This window comes from Acipenser ruthenus, chromosome 3 (genome assembly GCF_902713425.1).
Source record: "Acipenser ruthenus chromosome 3, fAciRut3.2 maternal haplotype, whole genome shotgun sequence".
Lineage (NCBI taxonomy): Eukaryota > Metazoa > Chordata > Actinopteri > Acipenseriformes > Acipenseridae > Acipenser > Acipenser ruthenus.
This window is the reverse complement of record NC_081191.1, coordinates 552,600-570,271: the sequence shown is the minus strand read 5'-3', so window position 1 is coordinate 570,271 and position 17,672 is coordinate 552,600. Positions and strand designations below refer to the sequence as shown.

Below are 17,672 nucleotides of genomic sequence, written 5' to 3'. Positions count from 1 at the left end.
TCCCAATCCTCACTAAAAATAACCACATCATCCAGGTATACCGCCACATACTGCTGGTGGGGTCTAAGAACCTTATTCATGAGGTGCTGCCCCATAAAGACCAAATGGGAGAACTGTAAACTGAAAAAGACCTTCTGGAGTAGAAAATGCTGTTTTCTCCTTAGAACTTTCTTCTAAGGGAACTTGCCAATAGCCTTTTGTTAGGTCTGGTGTCGTTATAAATTTAGCCTGTCCCAATTTCTCAATCATTTCATCTATCCTTGGCATGGGATAAGCATCAAATTTTGACACTTCATTTACAGCCTTAAAATCAATACAAAATCAGATGGTGCCATCCGGTTTCGGCACCATCACAACTGGACTTAACCAATTGCTGTCTGACTCTTCAATTACATGCATTTTAACATATTTTGGATCTCTGCTGTCATGCTCTCCCGTTTAGCTTGAGGGATTCTATATGGTGATTTTCTAACTACTACCCCTAGTGGTGTAACAATTTTGTGTTTTTATCAGATTAGTTCTCCGTGGCAAATATGAAAACACATCCTGGTTTTCGTTGAGTAAATGCATTATTTCAGCCTTTTGGGTTTCTGACAAATGTTCACTAATTACGATATTTTCAGAATTCAAATTTACTGCCTGTGCGTGTTACATCTGCTATCTGTCCCTCTTCCCATGGTTTCAACAAATTAACATGAAACAGTTGATATGGTTTTCTCTTATCTGGTCTAAACAGTCAGTAGTTTCCGTCAGATACTTTCTCTACTACCTGATATGGCCCCTGCCATTTAGCTAAAAACTTATGTACATGCAAGGGAAGTAAAACCAATACTTTATCCCCTACATTGAAATTTCGCAGCCTGGCCCCAGCATTATAGTGTCACTGTTGTTCCTCCTGTATATCTTCCATATTTTGTTTGATGATTTCAGCTACCTTGCTCATTCTTTCTTTCATTTGACAGACATACTCAATTAAATTATCGCCTGAACTATGTTTCTCCTCCCAGGTTTCTTTTATGACATCCAAAATTCCCCAGGGTTGTCTCCCATATAGTAATTCAAAGGGGGAAAACCCAGTGGAACTTTGAGGTACTTCTCTAAAAGCAAACACAAAAGCAAGTACATAGGGTAGCGACCTGTCCCAATCCTTACCATCGGCCTGCATCCATTTTTTTAACATTTGTTTCAACGTTTTATTAAATCGTTCCACGAGCCTGTCCATCTGTGGATGGTAAACTGAGGTCACTATTTTCTTAATCTGGCACAACTTGCACAGCTCTTTTAATACAGAAGCTACGAAAGGCGTTTTCTGATCCGTGATCACCTCATTCGGAAAACCCACCCTGCTAAAAACCTGTAAGAGGGCTTGCGCTACATTCTTGGTGCTGGGGATTCTCAACGGAATTGCTTCTGGGTACCTGGTTGCATAATCTACAATAACTAGAATGTATCGATGACCCGAGTTTGTTTTTCCAGAGGTCCAATCAAATCCATCCCAATACGAGTAAACAGGATGTCAATAATGGGTAGTGATATTAAAGGGGCTGGTGTCGTTTTTTTCTCCGAAACCAGCTGACGCTCTCTACATTGCTTACAGCGATTAAGAATATCCTGGTAAACCCCTGGCTAAAAGAATCTATTCAAAATTCTTTCTCTTGTCGTATGTGCACCCAGATGACCACCCAACACATGATTGAGATAAATAAAAAATCAAGTCTCTAAACTTATAGGGTACCAGTAATTGTTCCAACCAATCCCCTTGCTCAGTTTTTGTCACGCGGTACAATAAGTCGTGTCTGGTAATAAAATGTGGAACGGGTAAGCTGTCTCTAGTGTTTTCATAATTGTCATCAATTTCATAAACTTGCTCAAAAGCAGCATGTAAATTTGGGTCTGCTAGTTGCTCTTTCCTGAAATCCATTTGGGAGACAGGCAATTCATTCCACATTTGTACTGACATCTCCCTTTCTCCTATCACAGCTTCTGCTAAGTCTTTCCTGCCTCGTTGTTTCACTTTTCCTAGAGCACTTTCCAGAAGGTAACCTTTGTGGTGTAGGCGGTTCACTGCTTTTCGGTACACTTTCAACAGTACTCTCAGATTCTGTCCCTGAATTAACCAACACATCACATTTTCCTGGTATTTTATGTCTTTTTCCTGTAACCCCATCCTGTTTTTTCTGTTTCCTCGTTTTTCTAGTTTTACCAGGTTCAGCAAACAGTTCCTCTGAAAATGCAAACAACTGGTCTACCTCACGAACCTCTCCTCTGGGTTTCTCATCCTCTGCCTGTAATGAGGATAAATCTTGTTTTCTCTTTAATATTTCCTCAAAATTGGGGCAGTCCCTACCTACAGCTACTGGGTAAGGTAAGCGAGGAACCACTCCAAACTTGTATCGTACCAAGTCCCCTCCAATTTCTATCTCCACTAATTTAGCTGGGTAAGTTTTAATATCGCCATGAATACAATTAATCCGCACTTCATTACAACTAGGCAATTTTAAACTTTCAATTAATGAGACGGTGTTCAAACTTTGACCACAGCTGGAATCCAAAAGAGCCAAAGCCTCTTGACCCGCTACACGCACATTACACAAATAGTCATCCGCTACCATTCGTGAGGTAAACAAGTTGTTACTAGTGGTAACATAATTACACTGCTTATCATCCATATCTCTATAGGCACTAGCACACTGCAATCCATTTCTTCTACCTCTGTTTTACAGTGTCTGGCAATGTGTCCTTGTTGATGACAATTGAAACAGATAATGTCAGGATTACTCCCCCCCCCCATAGGTTTCACACCAAGGTCCCTTCACAGCTCTTGGCAGCTCTTCAGCACCCCATTTCCCAAACACAGTCTTACCCTGTTCCATGGGTTCTTGGTTCTTCAGGAATGGGGTGCGCAGTTTAACGTGCCGTTGTTCCTCAGCGGTAAGGCGAGCCAGCCTGTTCGCAACCATGTGTCTCTCAACCAGAGAGATTAGGTCCTCTGCACTATTAGGGCTGGTCTGCCCCACCATTTTCCTCAAATGGAAAGGTAATGCCCACAAATACCTGTCCATAACAAGTAGCTCCACCACCCGAGCCGATGAGTTGATCTCATTCTGTAACCATCTCTGCGCCAGATGTATAAGGTCAAACATCTGCGAACGTGGTACTTCATCCTTCTGAAACAGCCAGTCATGGAACCGCTAAGCTCTTACCGCTGAGGTAACTCCCGTCCGTGCCAAGATCTCCTTTTTCAACTGTACATAGTCAGCCACTGTATCAGCTTCCAAGTCAAAGTAGGCTTTTTGGGCATCGGCGATTAAAAGTGGTGCGAGCATCCCTGCCCATTGCTCTTGAGGCCATTTCTCCCATTCCGCGGTCCGTTCGGAGGTTAGGAGAAACGCCTCCACATCATCCCGTTCAGTCATTTTTGGCAAGACAGGGGTCACTGGTACCACTCGTTCTTTCGTTACTTTATTTAGTTGCTTTTGGATTAGAGTCAGCTGTTGTTGTACAAGACGATTGGGTTCTTGTCGGGCTGCACTCACCTGCAGTTGTGCCTGTACTGCTGCCTCCATGTTTGGTGCTTTATTCCCAGGTTTTCACAGGGTAAGAGTATAAATTGGCATTCAGACAAAGAGCCCCACTTCTGGTACCACAATGTGATGGATTGCCTTCCAGTCACAGACCTTTCCTCCTTTAAACACAGACTTGACAGCCAGGAGCGTGTGTTTATTATTTACAATACACAAAATAAAAGAAAACAAAACAAAAGCCTCACCCGTTCTCGGGCCCTATCTAAACAGGTAAATACGAGGCAGGCTAAGCCTGTTCCCTCGTCGTCAAAACCAAATCACAATCCAAAGCTATAATCCAAATACCTGTTTCAGTGTTCGTTTACCAGTAAGCCAAATAACAAATAACAAATAATTTTCTTCAACTCACTCTCCACTCTCCACTCTCCACTCTCCACTCTCCACTCCCCACTCCCCACTCTCCACTCTCCAATCTCCACTCACCAACCAAACTCCTCACGTTCTCCCTCATCCAACACTCACAAACACAGAGTTTTTAACAATCAATTACATTGTTGATGACAATTAACAAAAACATAGAATTGAAATAATACTTAATTTGGACTGGAGCCAACCCTGACTCCAGTAGGTTCCACATGGTCCTAGTGCTGCCATGTATTGTCTCTGCACAATAAGAAGTGTTTACCCACCTGTTTGTTTACATTGTTTTCCCAGTTTTACTGACCAATCCCTTACAATATATACAGTTAGTTTAATAAACAGCATCAAATCTTCAAATGTATTATCACTGGGCCAATTAACACAGCAATATAAAAAGGTGGAATAAAGAAATGAAAGATGCTGTGCATTGTGGCTAACAGAGAGATCTCTTTTTCATACAGATCTTAATCATCAACCCAACCTTTTTCAAGTACGTGGATGATAACTGGCTTGAAAACCGAGGGAGGTACCCATCCACTGGATTTCTGACGTTAATGTTTGCTGTTCACATATGTGATGAGGTAAGGTCACTTTCAATACAGCTTTAGTTTGAGGCCCTTCAGATCATACCGTTGAATCCTGTGGTTGGAAAGTATTTTAACATAAAGGTACTTCTCTAATTATATAATTATAGTCATATAGCTTTGTTTTGAAAATTGTATTGGTTTGGAGTTTAAAAAGAATGTATATCTTCACCAGACCTATTTTAAATGAACCCGAAATTCGAATGGCAGTGAAGCTATTGATGCTGACGTGTGAACAGGGGGACCCCATAAAACCCTTTTTAATAGTACAGAATTCAAATGGCAATGAAGCTATTGATGCTAACGTGTGAACAGGGGGACCCCATAAAACCCTTTTTAATAGTACAGAATTCAAATGGCAGTGAAGCTATTGATGCTGACCCTTTGTAATAGTATGGAGTTCAACCAATACCCTTTAATAGAATCAGTAGGAGCAGTGGTGTATTGGCACGTTAACATGTATGCTCTATAATCTACATTACATTGTATTAAAAGTCTCACTTTCTACAGGTGAATGTTTATGGATTTGGAGCAAACAGTGAGGGCAACTGGCATCACTACTGGGAGAACATTGGAGGAGGGTACTTCAGACAAACAGGGGTCCACGATGGGGACTATGAATACAACATCACCAGAACACTCGCCGATGTCGGCAAAATCAACTTCTTTAAGGGGAGTTGATGAATTCGTACCTTGTATAATTTGGAATTACTATCATATCTGATACATTTATATTTAGAGACTTTTATAAGCTTCATTAAGCCAAAATGTGTATCCCTCTTTTTTAAAAGGAATAGACAGAATTAAGTGCAAATGTGGGGCAGGTGTTATTGTTGTAGTTGTATGGATTGTGGGTGTTCCATACCAAACAGATTATCGTAGTGTGCATGTTTGCTCTGGGCAGTTTGCATCCTTGGGTTGTTTTTATTTCTTCTTATTTCATTTTATATGATATAATTTATATAATGTTATGGTGATCTAATTTACAGAACAATATCGTTCTAGAATCGTGGCATACAGTAATGATGAAAAAACTGCTGTGAAAGAGTTCTTGGAAAATATGAATTCCTGCAGTAAAGGGAGTGCTGGAATGAGGAGACTCCTTTTATTGCATGGGTTTAAAAGATGTTAAAAAGTCCATAAAAGGGTATAGCTAATTAAATAATCCCATTAACTCACCTACTGTGCACTTGCATTGGTTCTGATGCTTTCCAATGAGGAGTTCTGAAGTTAAAAAGTTTCATTATTTATATGACATAGGCATTGCAACTCTAATAGACTATCTGAAAGTAAGGCATAAAAAGTGAGCATTTCTTTAACCAAGCTTGTCAGCAGCAGTCCCTCGCTAAACCGGACATGCCTGGAGACAGACAGGCTGTCTGAAATGAGGAGGTGTCTAGTTTAAAAACAGAAATCGCACACATACACAATTATAGTGCTCAATTTATTTGAAATGCATAAATCATTGCGTTGAAATAATATGAATGTGTTCTCTGTACACATTACATTATGTAAAAATAAAAATCTCTACAGGAGGCACATACAGTACACTAGTGAAATCAAATGAATGCCTAGCACACTTTCGTTTTACTTCAGCCTCTAGGCTGGACTGGTAACACAAAATAAATCATGCTGCTGCACAGCACTCATTACTGTACAGTGCTAACATAATAACAGATTATTTTAAATTGTAACCAAATGATTTGAGCACATCATGGTACTGCATTGGCATGTTATAATACTCTACAGTACCTTACATAAACTGCACTCACATTACATGGAACGTTTTATCTATGGGGTCAGTGTACGCATGGCTGCCAGTAAAACACATAGCCTATTTGCTACTTGTGTTTTCGGTTGGTACGAAATTAAAGACTTCAAATTCAGAATTATAATTATTGTAGTCCATATTTTACTTCTCAAACCACTGGATTCCATCAGTTAGTTTAAACTCTGTAGAGTGTGAGTTTATATGCCCTGTTTTACTCGTGTTCTTAAGTTTGATGATTTAGTAGCTGCTTGTTCTGTTTATTTTGGTTCTGTCTGATTTAGTAGTTACTTGTATCTGTTCTGTTTATTTTGGTTCTGTCTGATTTAGTAGTTACTTGTATCTGTTCTGTTTATTTTCGTCCTGTCTGATTTAGTAGTTACTTGTATCTGTTCTGTTTATTTTGGTTCTGTCTGATTTAGTAGTTACTTGTATCTCTTCTGTTTATTTTGGTTCTGTCTGATTTAGTAGTTACTTGTATCTGTTCTGTTTATTTTGGTTCTGTCTGATTTAGTAGTTACTTGTATCTCTTCTGTTTATTTTGGTTCTGTCTGATTTAGTAGTTACTTGTATCTGTTCTGTTTATTTTGGTTCTGTCTGATTTAGTAGTTACTTGTATCTCTTCTGTTTATTTTGGTTCTGTCTGATTTAGTAGTTACTTGTATCTGTTCTGTTTATTTTGGTTCTGTCTGATTTAGTAGTTACTTGTATCTGTTGTTTATTTTCATCCTGTCTGATTTAATAGTTACTTGTATCTGTTGTTTATTTTCGTCCTGTCTGATTTAGTAGTTACTTGTATCTGTTCTGTTTATTTTGGTTCTGTCTGATTTAGTAGTTACTTGTATCTGTTCTGTTTATTTTGGTTCTGTCTGATTTAGTAGTTACTTGTATCTCTTCTGTTTATTTTGGTTCTGTCTGATTTAGTAGTTACTTGTATCTGTTCTGTTTATTTTGGTTCTGTCTGATTTAGTAGTTACTTGTATCTCTTCTGTTTATTTTGGTTCTGTCTGATTTAGTAGTTACTTGTATCTCTTCTGTTTATTTTCGTCCTGTCTGATTTAGTAGTTACTTGTATCTCTTCTGTTTATTTTGGTTCTGTCTGATTTAGTAGTTACTTGTATCTGTTCTGTTTATTTTGGTTCTGTCTGATTTAGTAGTTACTTGTATCTGTTCTGTTTATTTTCTTCCTGTCTGATTTAGTAGTTACTTGTATCTCTTCTGTTTATTTTGGTTCTGTCTGATTTAGTAGTTACTTGTATCTCTTCTGTTTATTTTGGTTCTGTCTGATTTAGTAGTTACTTGCATCTGTTCTGTTTATTTTCGTCCTGTCTGATTTAGTAGTTACTTGTATCTGTTCTGTTTATTTTCGTCCTGTCTGATTTAGTAGTTACTTGTATCTCTTCTGTTTATTTTGGTTCTGTCTGATTTAGTAGTTACTTGTATCTGTTCTGTTTATTTTGGTTCTGTCTGATTTAGTAGTTACTTGTATCTGTTCTGTTTATTTTGGTTCTGTCTGATTTAGTAGTTACTTGCATCTGTTCTGTTTATTTTCGTCCTGTCTGATTTAGTAGTTACTTGTATCTGTTCTGTTTATTTTCTTCCTGTCTGATTTAGTAGTTACTTGTATCTCTTCTGTTTATTTTGGTTCTGTCTGATTTAGTAGTTACTTGTATCTCTTCTGTTTATTTTGGTTCTGTCTGATTTAGTAGTTACTTGCATCTGTTCTGTTTATTTTCGTCCTGTCTGATTTAGTAGTTACTTGTATCTGTTCTGTTTATTTTCTTCCTGTCTGATTTAGTAGTTACTTGTATCTGTTCTGTTTATTTTGGTTCTGTCTGATTTAGTAGTTACTTGTATCTGTTCTGTTTATTTTCGTCCTGTCTGATTTAGTAGTTACTTGTATCTCTTCTGTTTATTTTGGTTCTGTCTGATTTAGTAGTTACTTGTATCTCTTCTGTTTATTTTGGTTCTGTCTGATTTAGTAGTTACTTGTATCTCTTCTGTTTATTTTGGTTCTGTCTGATTTAGTAGTTACTTGTATCTGTTCTGTTTATTTTCGTCCTGTCTGATTTAGTAGTTACTTGTATCTCTTCTGTTTATTTTCGTCCTGTCTGATTTAATAGTTACTTGTATCTGTTCTGTTTATTTTGGTTCTGTCTGATTTAGTAGTTACTTGTATCTGTTCTGTTTATTTTGGTTCTGTCTGATTTAGTAGTTACTTGTATCTGTTCTGTTTATTTTGGTTCTGTCTGATTTAGTAGTTACTTGTATCTGTTCTGTTTATTTTCTTGGGTGTCAGTATAATAGCCAGGTTGATTTTTCAGTGTGTCTCTTTGGATCATGCAATATTTATATAAATGATTTATGCTTCTGAATCTATACATAATGAATAGAAGTGCATGACAGGCAGGGTTTATGGAATTAGTTCATTAGCTACGACCCATTCATTGTTGCTGAAGAGTGAGTATTAGCACTTGTGTATTAAAAGCCCTAACATTAGAATAAGAAGGTGTGTCTGGGTTGAAGGCGTTGCCTTCAAGCTTCAGTCTCCCCTGAATGTCTGGGCTCGAATCTCATATTATTATGATTGTTATTAATAATAATAATCATAATAATAATAAGATGTGATATTAGATGGCCAAGTTAAACTAGGCACAATTGGGACTAACATTTTTTAAGTGAATATGTGCTTAAATACAAGTTGGGGTAAGTCCTGTAAGTCTGTACTCAGTCCTTTGGTCACTTGGCACTTGATCTAGAAATCATCTCTTTCAGTAGTTGGGACAAACACCAATCACAACATGTTTTAGTACAAATATTTGAATAATATAAGAATAATGCAGAGTATGCAAAATGACACAGAAGTATGTTAACTTGGTTTGAGGGCTCGCTGCCTGGCCGACTGGACGAGGTGGAGACCCCCATAGATAAAACCACAATTTTTAAAAGAGGTGGAGGTGGGGAGGTGGTGGGTATATGATGAAATCAAAACGCAAATTAGAAGTGAAGAGGGTATTTATAGTGCAAACAATCTAATGAGCTAATGTGTAAATTGAATGATTCAATTCGGTGACGCGGAGATTGGCGTCTTACCCTCCTCCCGAACTTTAGTTATAAACTTTATTTATACTGTAAGGGTGAGGATGGCTTTACTTCTTTAACTTGGCTTATTGAGTGCATTTGAAATGTGTGGATCAAATCTTGGCTATCATTCTTATTAATATTGGCTTCAGTCATCAGATGCTGAAGGGGTTAACTTACCTATACAGTAAATGGTAGATTTTACAAAGACATTTTGAGAAACAATTGAAGAAAACAGGAGATTAAGAGGCATTTTGTAGTAGTTTTTCTGTATTCTGTATTTCCTGTCTAGTTTGCACTAGGACAGACGGCAGTGTGTTTTAGTACTGTAGTGTTCCCACCCATTCCATCCACACGCTATAGGGTTACAGACAGTCCTTGTAGTAATGCAGAGACGTAATTCCAGGCATTGCAGACATGAAGAAAGCGCTCCTGGCATCTTCCATGTGACTGGAATCACATATGAACTGCAGGACCTGCAGGAAAGTGCAAGCTAAGCACCAGCAAGTGCAATTCTTGGAAGAAAATGCAGAAATGCTGTGCGTGTGGAGGTTACTGCACAGTACCTGAGCCACATTGGATCAATATCGCTGTAAGTGCCTTATGAACCTATCAGGATTGTAAATGGCTGATAGTTGTGCAACAGCCCCTATATATAAACCCTGTAAATGTTAAAACGATGAAGAAAACTGTATGTGAGGACTCTTAATCAGCATGCTATGACAGTGATTACTGTTCATAGGTCTAACTCAACGCCAGTGTCCCAGTCTGCAGTTCTTAATGCTCCGGGGTCAAGCCTAGGCGCAATCCTCTGTTGTTCGTTGACTTGTTCATCAGAGTGCAGCTGCTGCAAAATCACTGATGAGTGACCCTCCTCTGTGGAGGGAAGGCCAGAGAAACAAGCACATGTAGAAGTGCATGCCATATGAGCCAATGCTGGTCAAATAAAGAGCATACACACTGTCCCTGAGGGAGTGGGCACTGGATTACCTGGGAGAGATTCTGTCCCATATAAACCTCCACGCCTAGCAAAGGTAAACTTGAAAAGGAGAGGGGAAAGTACATTTACTTATAATGCCCCCACATTGTGGAACTCATTGCCCTTTTCTATTAGACAATATTTTTAAATCAAGATTAAAGATACTTTTAGTTTAGCTTTTGTTAATCTGATTTACAAACATAATTGTTTGTATCTATTGTATTTGCTTCTTGTAATTTTGTGTAATCAATCATTCTTATTAATCTCTTGTCTTCTTCAATTGTTTTAATTTGTTTTAATTATTATTTGTAGCTATTGATATTAAAATCACTTGAAATTGAATTACTGGTGAGGATACAATAAAAACATCATTAAAAAAAAGTCTGTCTTTGTGTACCGATTCCTAATGTATTGTGCTTTGTGATGTTGTTTAAATATCATTTCAAATCCAGTTCCAGGGGTATTATTGTATTGATCTGAACAGATTTGCACCCTTTTATTCCTGCTTGATTTCCACCAGTGGTGATTCCTTAACTCCTTTATGTCACATGTCAATACACATGTAGTAGAATGAGGTCAGTGAAATGGCTGCTATATACATCTTAGGGAGGTCATTGTAATGGACTCCATGATGTTCTAGGGAACATCTTATTTATTCAAAGAAATGAGTACAACAATGCTGTCTGTGGTTAAATAAATCTGGTGAGTGGCTTCCTGGTAAAGGCACGGCCGCATGGTGTGCAGGGTCCCTGAGTGGCTCCCCTGGTACAGTCGGGGTGCAGGGGTCCCCGAGTCATACAGTCAGGGGTGCAGGGGTCCCCGAGTCATACAGACAGGGGTGCAGGGGTCCCCGAGTCATACAGACAGGGGTGCAGGGGTCCCCGAGTCATACAGTCAGGGGAGTGCAGGGCTCCCTGAGTCGTACAGTCAGGGGGGTGCAGGGGTCCCCGAGTAGCTCACATGGTAAAGGCACGGTCGCGTGGTGTGCAGGGTCCCTGAGTGGCTCCCCTGGTACAGTCAGGGGGGTGCAGGGGTTCATGAGTCGTACAGTCAGGGAGTGCAAGGGTCCCCGAGTAGCTCACATGGTAAAGGCACGGTCGCATGGTGTGCAGGGTCCCTGAGTGGCTCCCCTGGTACAGTCAGGGGGGTGCAGGGGTTCATGAGTCGTACAGTCAGGGAGTGCAAGGGTCCCCGAGTAGCTCACATGGTAAAGGCACGGTCGCGTGGTGTGCAGGGTCCCTGAGTTGCTCCCCTGGTACAGTCAGGGGGGTGCAGGGGTTCATGAGTCGTACAGTCAGGGAGTGCAAGGGTCCCCGAGTAGCTCACATGGTAAAGGCATGGCCACGTGGTGTGTAGGGTCCCTGAGTGGCACCCCTGGTACAGTCAGGGGGTGCAGGGGTCCCCGAGTTGTACAGTCAGGGGAGTGCAGGGGTCCCCAAGCTGTACAGTCAGGGGGGTGCAGGGGTCCCCTAGTCATACAGTCAGGGGGATGCAGGGGTCCCCGAGTCATACAGTTAGGGGGTGCAGGGGTCCCCAAGTCGTACATTCAGGGGAGTCCAGGGGTCCCCGAGGCGTACAGTCAGGGGGTGCAGGGGTCTCCGAGTAGGGGTCCCCGAGTCGTACAGTCACAGGAGTGCAGGGGTCCCCGAGTCCTACAGTCAGGGAGTGCAGGGGTCCCCAAGTCATACAGTTAGAGGGGTGCAGGGGTCTCCGAGTAGGGGTCCCCAAGTCGTACATTCAGGGGAGTGCAGGGGTTCCCAAGTATGGGTCCCCGAGTCGTACAGTCAGGGGAGTGCAAGGGTCCCTGAGTCGTAGAGTCAGGGGAGTGCAGGTTTGCGTCCTGGCTGTGTGAAGCCACCAGTCATCACTGGGGATTCCGGAGGGAGCGTCACGTTGGATCTGCAGGTATGTAGTGAGCTCAGGGAGCGTCATGTTGGATCTGCAGGTATGTAGTGAGCTCAGGGAGCGTCATGTTGGATCTGCAGGTATCTGCAGGGAGCGTCACGTTGGATCTGCAGGTATGTAGTGAGCTCAGTGAGCGTCACGTTGGATCTGCAGGTATCTAGTGAGCTCAGGGAGCGTCACGTTGGATCTGCAGGTATGTAGTGAGCTCAGGGAGCGTCACGTTGGATCTGCAGGTATGTAGTGAGCTCAGGGAGCGTCACGTTGGATCTGCAGGTATGTAGTGAGCTCAGGGAGCGTCACGTTGGATCTGCAGGTATCTAGTGAGCTCAGGGAGCGTCACATTGGATATGCAGGTATCTAGTGAGCTCAGGGAGCGTCACGTTGGATCTGCAGGTATGTAGTGAGCTCAGGGAGCGTCACATTGGATCTGCAGGTATGTAGTGAGCTCAGGGAGCGTCACGTTGGATCTGCAGGTATGTAGTGAGCTCAGTGAGCGTCACGTTGGATCTGCAGGTATCTAGTGAGCTCAGGGAGCGTCACGTTGGATCTGCAGGTATGTAGTGAGCTCAGGGAGCGTCACGTTGGATCTGCAGGTATGTAGTGAGCTCAGGGAGCGTCATGTTGTGAGAAGTGTTGAATTTAAATCAAGGGAAGTAATGTTAAATATTGTGTTCAGTTCTGGTCACCTCGTTACAAAAAGGATATTGCTGCTCTAGAAAGAGTGCAAAGAAGAGCAACCAGAATTACCCCGGGTTTAAAAGGCATGTCGTATGCAGACAGGCTAAAAGAATTGAATCTATTCAGTCTTGAACAAAGACGACTACGCGGTGATCTGATTCAAACATTCAAAATCCTAAAAGGTATAGACAATGTTGACCCAGGGGACTTCTTTGACCTGAAAAAAGAAACAAGGACCAGGGGTCACAAATGGAGATTAGATAAAGGGGCATTCAGAACAGAAAATATGAGGCACTTTTTTACACAGAGAATTGTGCGGGTCTGGAACCAACTCCCCAGTAATGTTGTTGAAGCTGACACCCTGGGATCCTTCAAGAAGCTGCTTGATGAGATTCTGGGATCAATAAGCTACTAACAACCGAACGAGCAAGATGGGCTGAATGGCCTCCTCTCGTTTGTAAACTTTCTTATGTTCTTATGTTCTTATGTTGGATCTGCAGGTATGTAGTGAGCTCAGGGAGCGTCACATTGGATATGCAGGTATGTAGTGAGCTCAGGGAGCGTCACGTTGGATCTGCAGGTATGTAGTGAGCTCAGGGAGCATCACGTTGGATCTGCAGGTATCTGCAGGGAGCGTCACGTTGGATCTGCAGGTATCTAGTGAGCTCAGGGAGCGTCATGTTGGATCTGCAGGTATGTAGTGAGCTCAGGGAGCGTCACGTTGGATCTGCAGGTATGTAGTGAGCTCAGGGAGCGTCACGTTGGATCTGCAGGTATGTAGTGAGCTCAGGGAGCGTCACGTTGGATCTGCAGGTATCTGCAGGGAGCGTCACGTTGGATCTGCAGGTATGTAGTGAGCTCAGGGAGCGTCATGTTGGATCTGCAGGTATGTAGTGAGCTCAGGGAGCGTCACGTTGGATCTGCAGGTATGTAGTGAGCTCAGGGAGCGTCACGTTGGATCTGCAGGTATGTAGTGAGCTCAGGGAGCATCACGTTGGATCTGCAGGTATCTACAGGGAGCGTCACGTTGGATCTGCAGGTATGTAGTGAGCTCAGGGAGCGTCATGTTGGATCTGCAGGTATGTAGTGAGCTCAGGGAGCGTCACGTTGGATCTGCAGGTATGTAGTGAGCTCAGGGAGCGTCACGTTGGATCTGCAGGTATCTAGTGAGCTCAGGGAGCGTCACGTTGGATCTGCAGGTATGTAGTGAGCTCAGGGAGCATCACGTTGGATCTGCAGGTATCTGCAGGGAGCGTCACGTTGGATCTGCAGGTATGTAGTGAGCTCAGGGAGCGTCATGTTGGATCTGCAGGTATGTAGTGAGCTCAGGGAGCGTCATGTTGGATCTGCAGGTATGTAGTGAGCTCAGGGAGCGTCACGTTGGATCTGCAGGTATGTAGTGAGCTCAGGGAGCGTCACGTTGGATCTGCAGGTATGTAGTGAGCTCAGGGAGCGTCACATTGGATATGCAGGTATCTAGTGAGCTCAGGGAGCGTCACATTGGATCTGCAGGTATGTAGTGAGCTCAGGGAGCGTCATGTTGGATCTGCAGGTATGTAGTGAGCTCAGGGAGCGTCATGTTGGATCTGCAGGTATGTAGTGAGCTCAGGGATTGTCACGTTGGATCTGCAGGTATGTAGTGAGCTCAGGGAGCGTCACGTTGGATCTGCAGGTATCTAGTGAGCTCAGGGAGCGTCACATTGGATCTGCAGGTATGTAGTGAGCTCAGGGAGCGTCACGTTGGATCTGCAGGTATGTAGTGAGCTCAGGGAGCGTCATGTTGGATCTGCAGGTATGTAGTGAGCTCAGGGAGCGTCACGTTGGATCTGCAGGTATGTAGTGAGCTCAGGGAGCGTCACGTTGGATCTGCAGGTATGTAGTGAGCTCAGGGAGCGTCACGTTGGATCTGCAGGTATGTAGTGAGCTCAGGGAGCGTCACGTTGGATCTGCAGGTATGTAGTGAGCTCAGGGAGCGTCACGTTGGATCTGCAGGTATGTAGTGAGCTCAGGGAGCGTCACATTGGATCTGCAGGTATCTAGTGAGCTCAGGGAGCGTCACATTGGATCTGCAGGTATGTAGTGAGCTCAGGGAGCGTCACATTGGATATGCAGGTATGTAGTGAGCTCAGGGAGCGTCATGTTGGATCTGCAGGTATGTAGTGAGCTCAGGGAGCGTCACGTTGGATCTGCAGGTATGTAGTGAGCTCAGGGAGCGTCACGTTGGATCTGCAGGTATGTAGTGAGCTCAGGGAGCGTCATGTTGTGAGAAGTGTTGAATTTAAATCAAGGGAAGTAATGTTAAATATTGTGTTCAGTTCTGGTCACCTCGTTACAAAAAGGATATTGCTGCTCTAGAAAGAGTGCAAAGAAGAGCAACCAGAATTACCCCGGGTTTAAAAGGCATGTCGTATGCAGACAGGCTAAAAGAATTGAATCTATTCAGTCTTGAACAAAGACGACTACGCGGTGATCTGATTCAAACATTCAAAATCCTAAAAGGTATAGACAATGTTGACCCAGGGGACTTCTTTGACCTGAAAAAAGAAACAAGGACCAGGGGTCACAAATGGAGATTAGATAAAGGGGCATTCAGAACAGAAAATATGAGGCACTTTTTTACACAGAGAATTGTGCGGGTCTGGAACCAACTCCCCAGTAATGTTGTTGAAGCTGACACCCTGGGATCCTTCAAGAAGCTGCTTGATGAGATTCTGGGATCAATAAGCTACTAACAACCGAACGAGCAAGATGGGCTGAATGGCCTCCTCTCGTTTGTAAACTTTCTTATGTTCTTATGTTCTTATGTTGGATCTGCAGGTATGTAGTGAGCTCAGGGAGCGTCACATTGGATATGCAGGTATGTAGTGAGCTCAGGGAGCGTCACGTTGGATCTGCAGGTATGTAGTGAGCTCAGGGAGCATCACGTTGGATCTGCAGGTATCTGCAGGGAGCGTCACGTTGGATCTGCAGGTATCTAGTGAGCTCAGGGAGCGTCACGTTGGATCTGCAGGTATGTAGTGAGCTCAGGGAGCGTCACGTTGGATCTGCAGGTATGTAGTGAGCTCAGGGAGCGTCACGTTGGATCTGCAGGTATCTGCAGGGAGCGTCACGTTGGATCTGCAGGTATGTAGTGAGCTCAGGGAGCGTCATGTTGGATCTGCAGGTATGTAGTGAGCTCAGGGAGCGTCACGTTGGATCTGCAGGTATGTAGTGAGCTCAGGGAGCGTCACGTTGGATCTGCAGGTATGTAGTGAGCTCAGGGAGCATCACGTTGGATCTGCAGGTATCTACAGGGAGCGTCACGTTGGATCTGCAGGTATGTAGTGAGCTCAGGGAGCGTCATGTTGGATCTGCAGGTATGTAGTGAGCTCAGGGAGCGTCATGTTGGATCTGCAGGTATGTAGTGAGCTCAGGGAGCGTCACGTTGGATCTGCAGGTATGTAGTGAGCTCAGGGAGCGTCACATTAGATCTGCAGGTATGTAGTGAGCTCAGGGAGCGTCACGTTGGATCTGCAGGTATGTAGTGAGCTCAGGGAGCATCACGTTGGATCTGCAGGTATGTAGTGAGCTCAGGGAGCGTCACGTTGGATCTGCAGGTATGTAGTGAGCTCAGGGAGCGTCACGTTGGATCTGCAGGTATGTAGTGAGCTCAGGGAGCGTCACGTTGGATCTGCAGGTATGTAGTGAGCTCAGGGAGCGTCACGTTGGATCTGCAGGTATGTAGTGAGCTCAGGGAGCGTCACGTTGGATCTGCAGGTATGTAGTGAGCTCAGGGAGCGTCATGTTGGATCTGCAGGTATGTAGTGAGCTCAGGGAGCGTCACGTTGGATCTGCAGGTATGTAGTGAGCTCAGGGAGCGTCATGTTGGATCTGCAGGTATGTAGTGAGCTCAGGGAGCGTCACGTTGGATCTGCAGGTATGTAGTGAGCTCAGTGAGCGTCACGTTGGATCTGCAGGTATGTAGTGAGCTCAGGGAGCGTCACATTGGATATGCAGGTATCTAGTGAGCTCAGGGAGCGTCACATTGGATATGCAGGTATGTAGTGAGCTCAGGGAGCGTCATGTTGGATCTGCAGGTATGTAGTGAGCTCAGGGAGTGTCACATAAGAACATAAGAACATAAGAAAGTTTACAAACAAGAGGAGGCCATTCAGCCCATCTTGCTCGTTTGGTTGTTAGTAGCTTATTGATCCCAGAATCTCATCAAGCAGCTTCTTGAAGGATCCCAGGGTGTCAGCTTCAACAACATTACTGGGGAGTTGGTTCCAGACCCTCACAATTCTCTGTGTAAAAAAGTGCCTCCTATTTTCTGTTCTGAATGCCCCTTTATCTAATCTCCATTTATGACCCCTGGTCCTTTTTTCTTTTTTCAAGTCAAAGAAGTCCCCCGGGTTGACATTGTCTATACCTTTTAGGATTTTGAATGTTTGAATCAGATCGCCGCGTAGTCTTCTTTGTTCAAGACTGAATACATTCAATTCTTTTAGCCTGTCTGCATACGACATGTCTTTTAAACCCGGGATAATTCTGGTTGCTCTTCTTTGCACTCTTTCTAGAGCTGCAATATCCTTTTTGTAACAAGGTGACCAGAACTGAACACAATATTCTAGGTGAGGTCTTACTAATGCATCAGTCACGTTGGATCTGCAGGTATGTAGTGAGCTCAGGGAGCATCACGTTAGATCTGCAGGTATGTAGTGAGCTCAGGGAGCGTCACATTGGATATGCAGGTA

At 43.3% G+C, this 17,672-nt stretch overlaps 1 protein-coding gene across 4 annotated transcripts in view; it reads left to right on the top strand.

Annotated features, from left to right (window-relative positions):
* LOC117435447 (CMP-N-acetylneuraminate-beta-galactosamide-alpha-2,3-sialyltransferase 1-like) overlaps nucleotides 1-10,731 on the top strand; it is a 71,992-nt gene extending 61,261 nt beyond the window's left edge. For all 4 annotated transcript variants that reach the window (XM_059010143.1, XM_059010139.1, XM_034920934.2 and 1 more), the window contains 2 exons: nucleotides 4,406-4,525; nucleotides 5,039-10,731. In XM_059010143.1, the coding sequence (XP_058866126.1) occupies nucleotides 4,406-4,525; nucleotides 5,039-5,209 (291 nt within the window). In that variant the 3' untranslated portion in view covers nucleotides 5,210-10,731. The remainder of the gene's footprint in view (nucleotides 1-4,405; nucleotides 4,526-5,038) is intronic.
* Nucleotides 10,732-17,672: the final 6,941 nt, after the last annotated feature.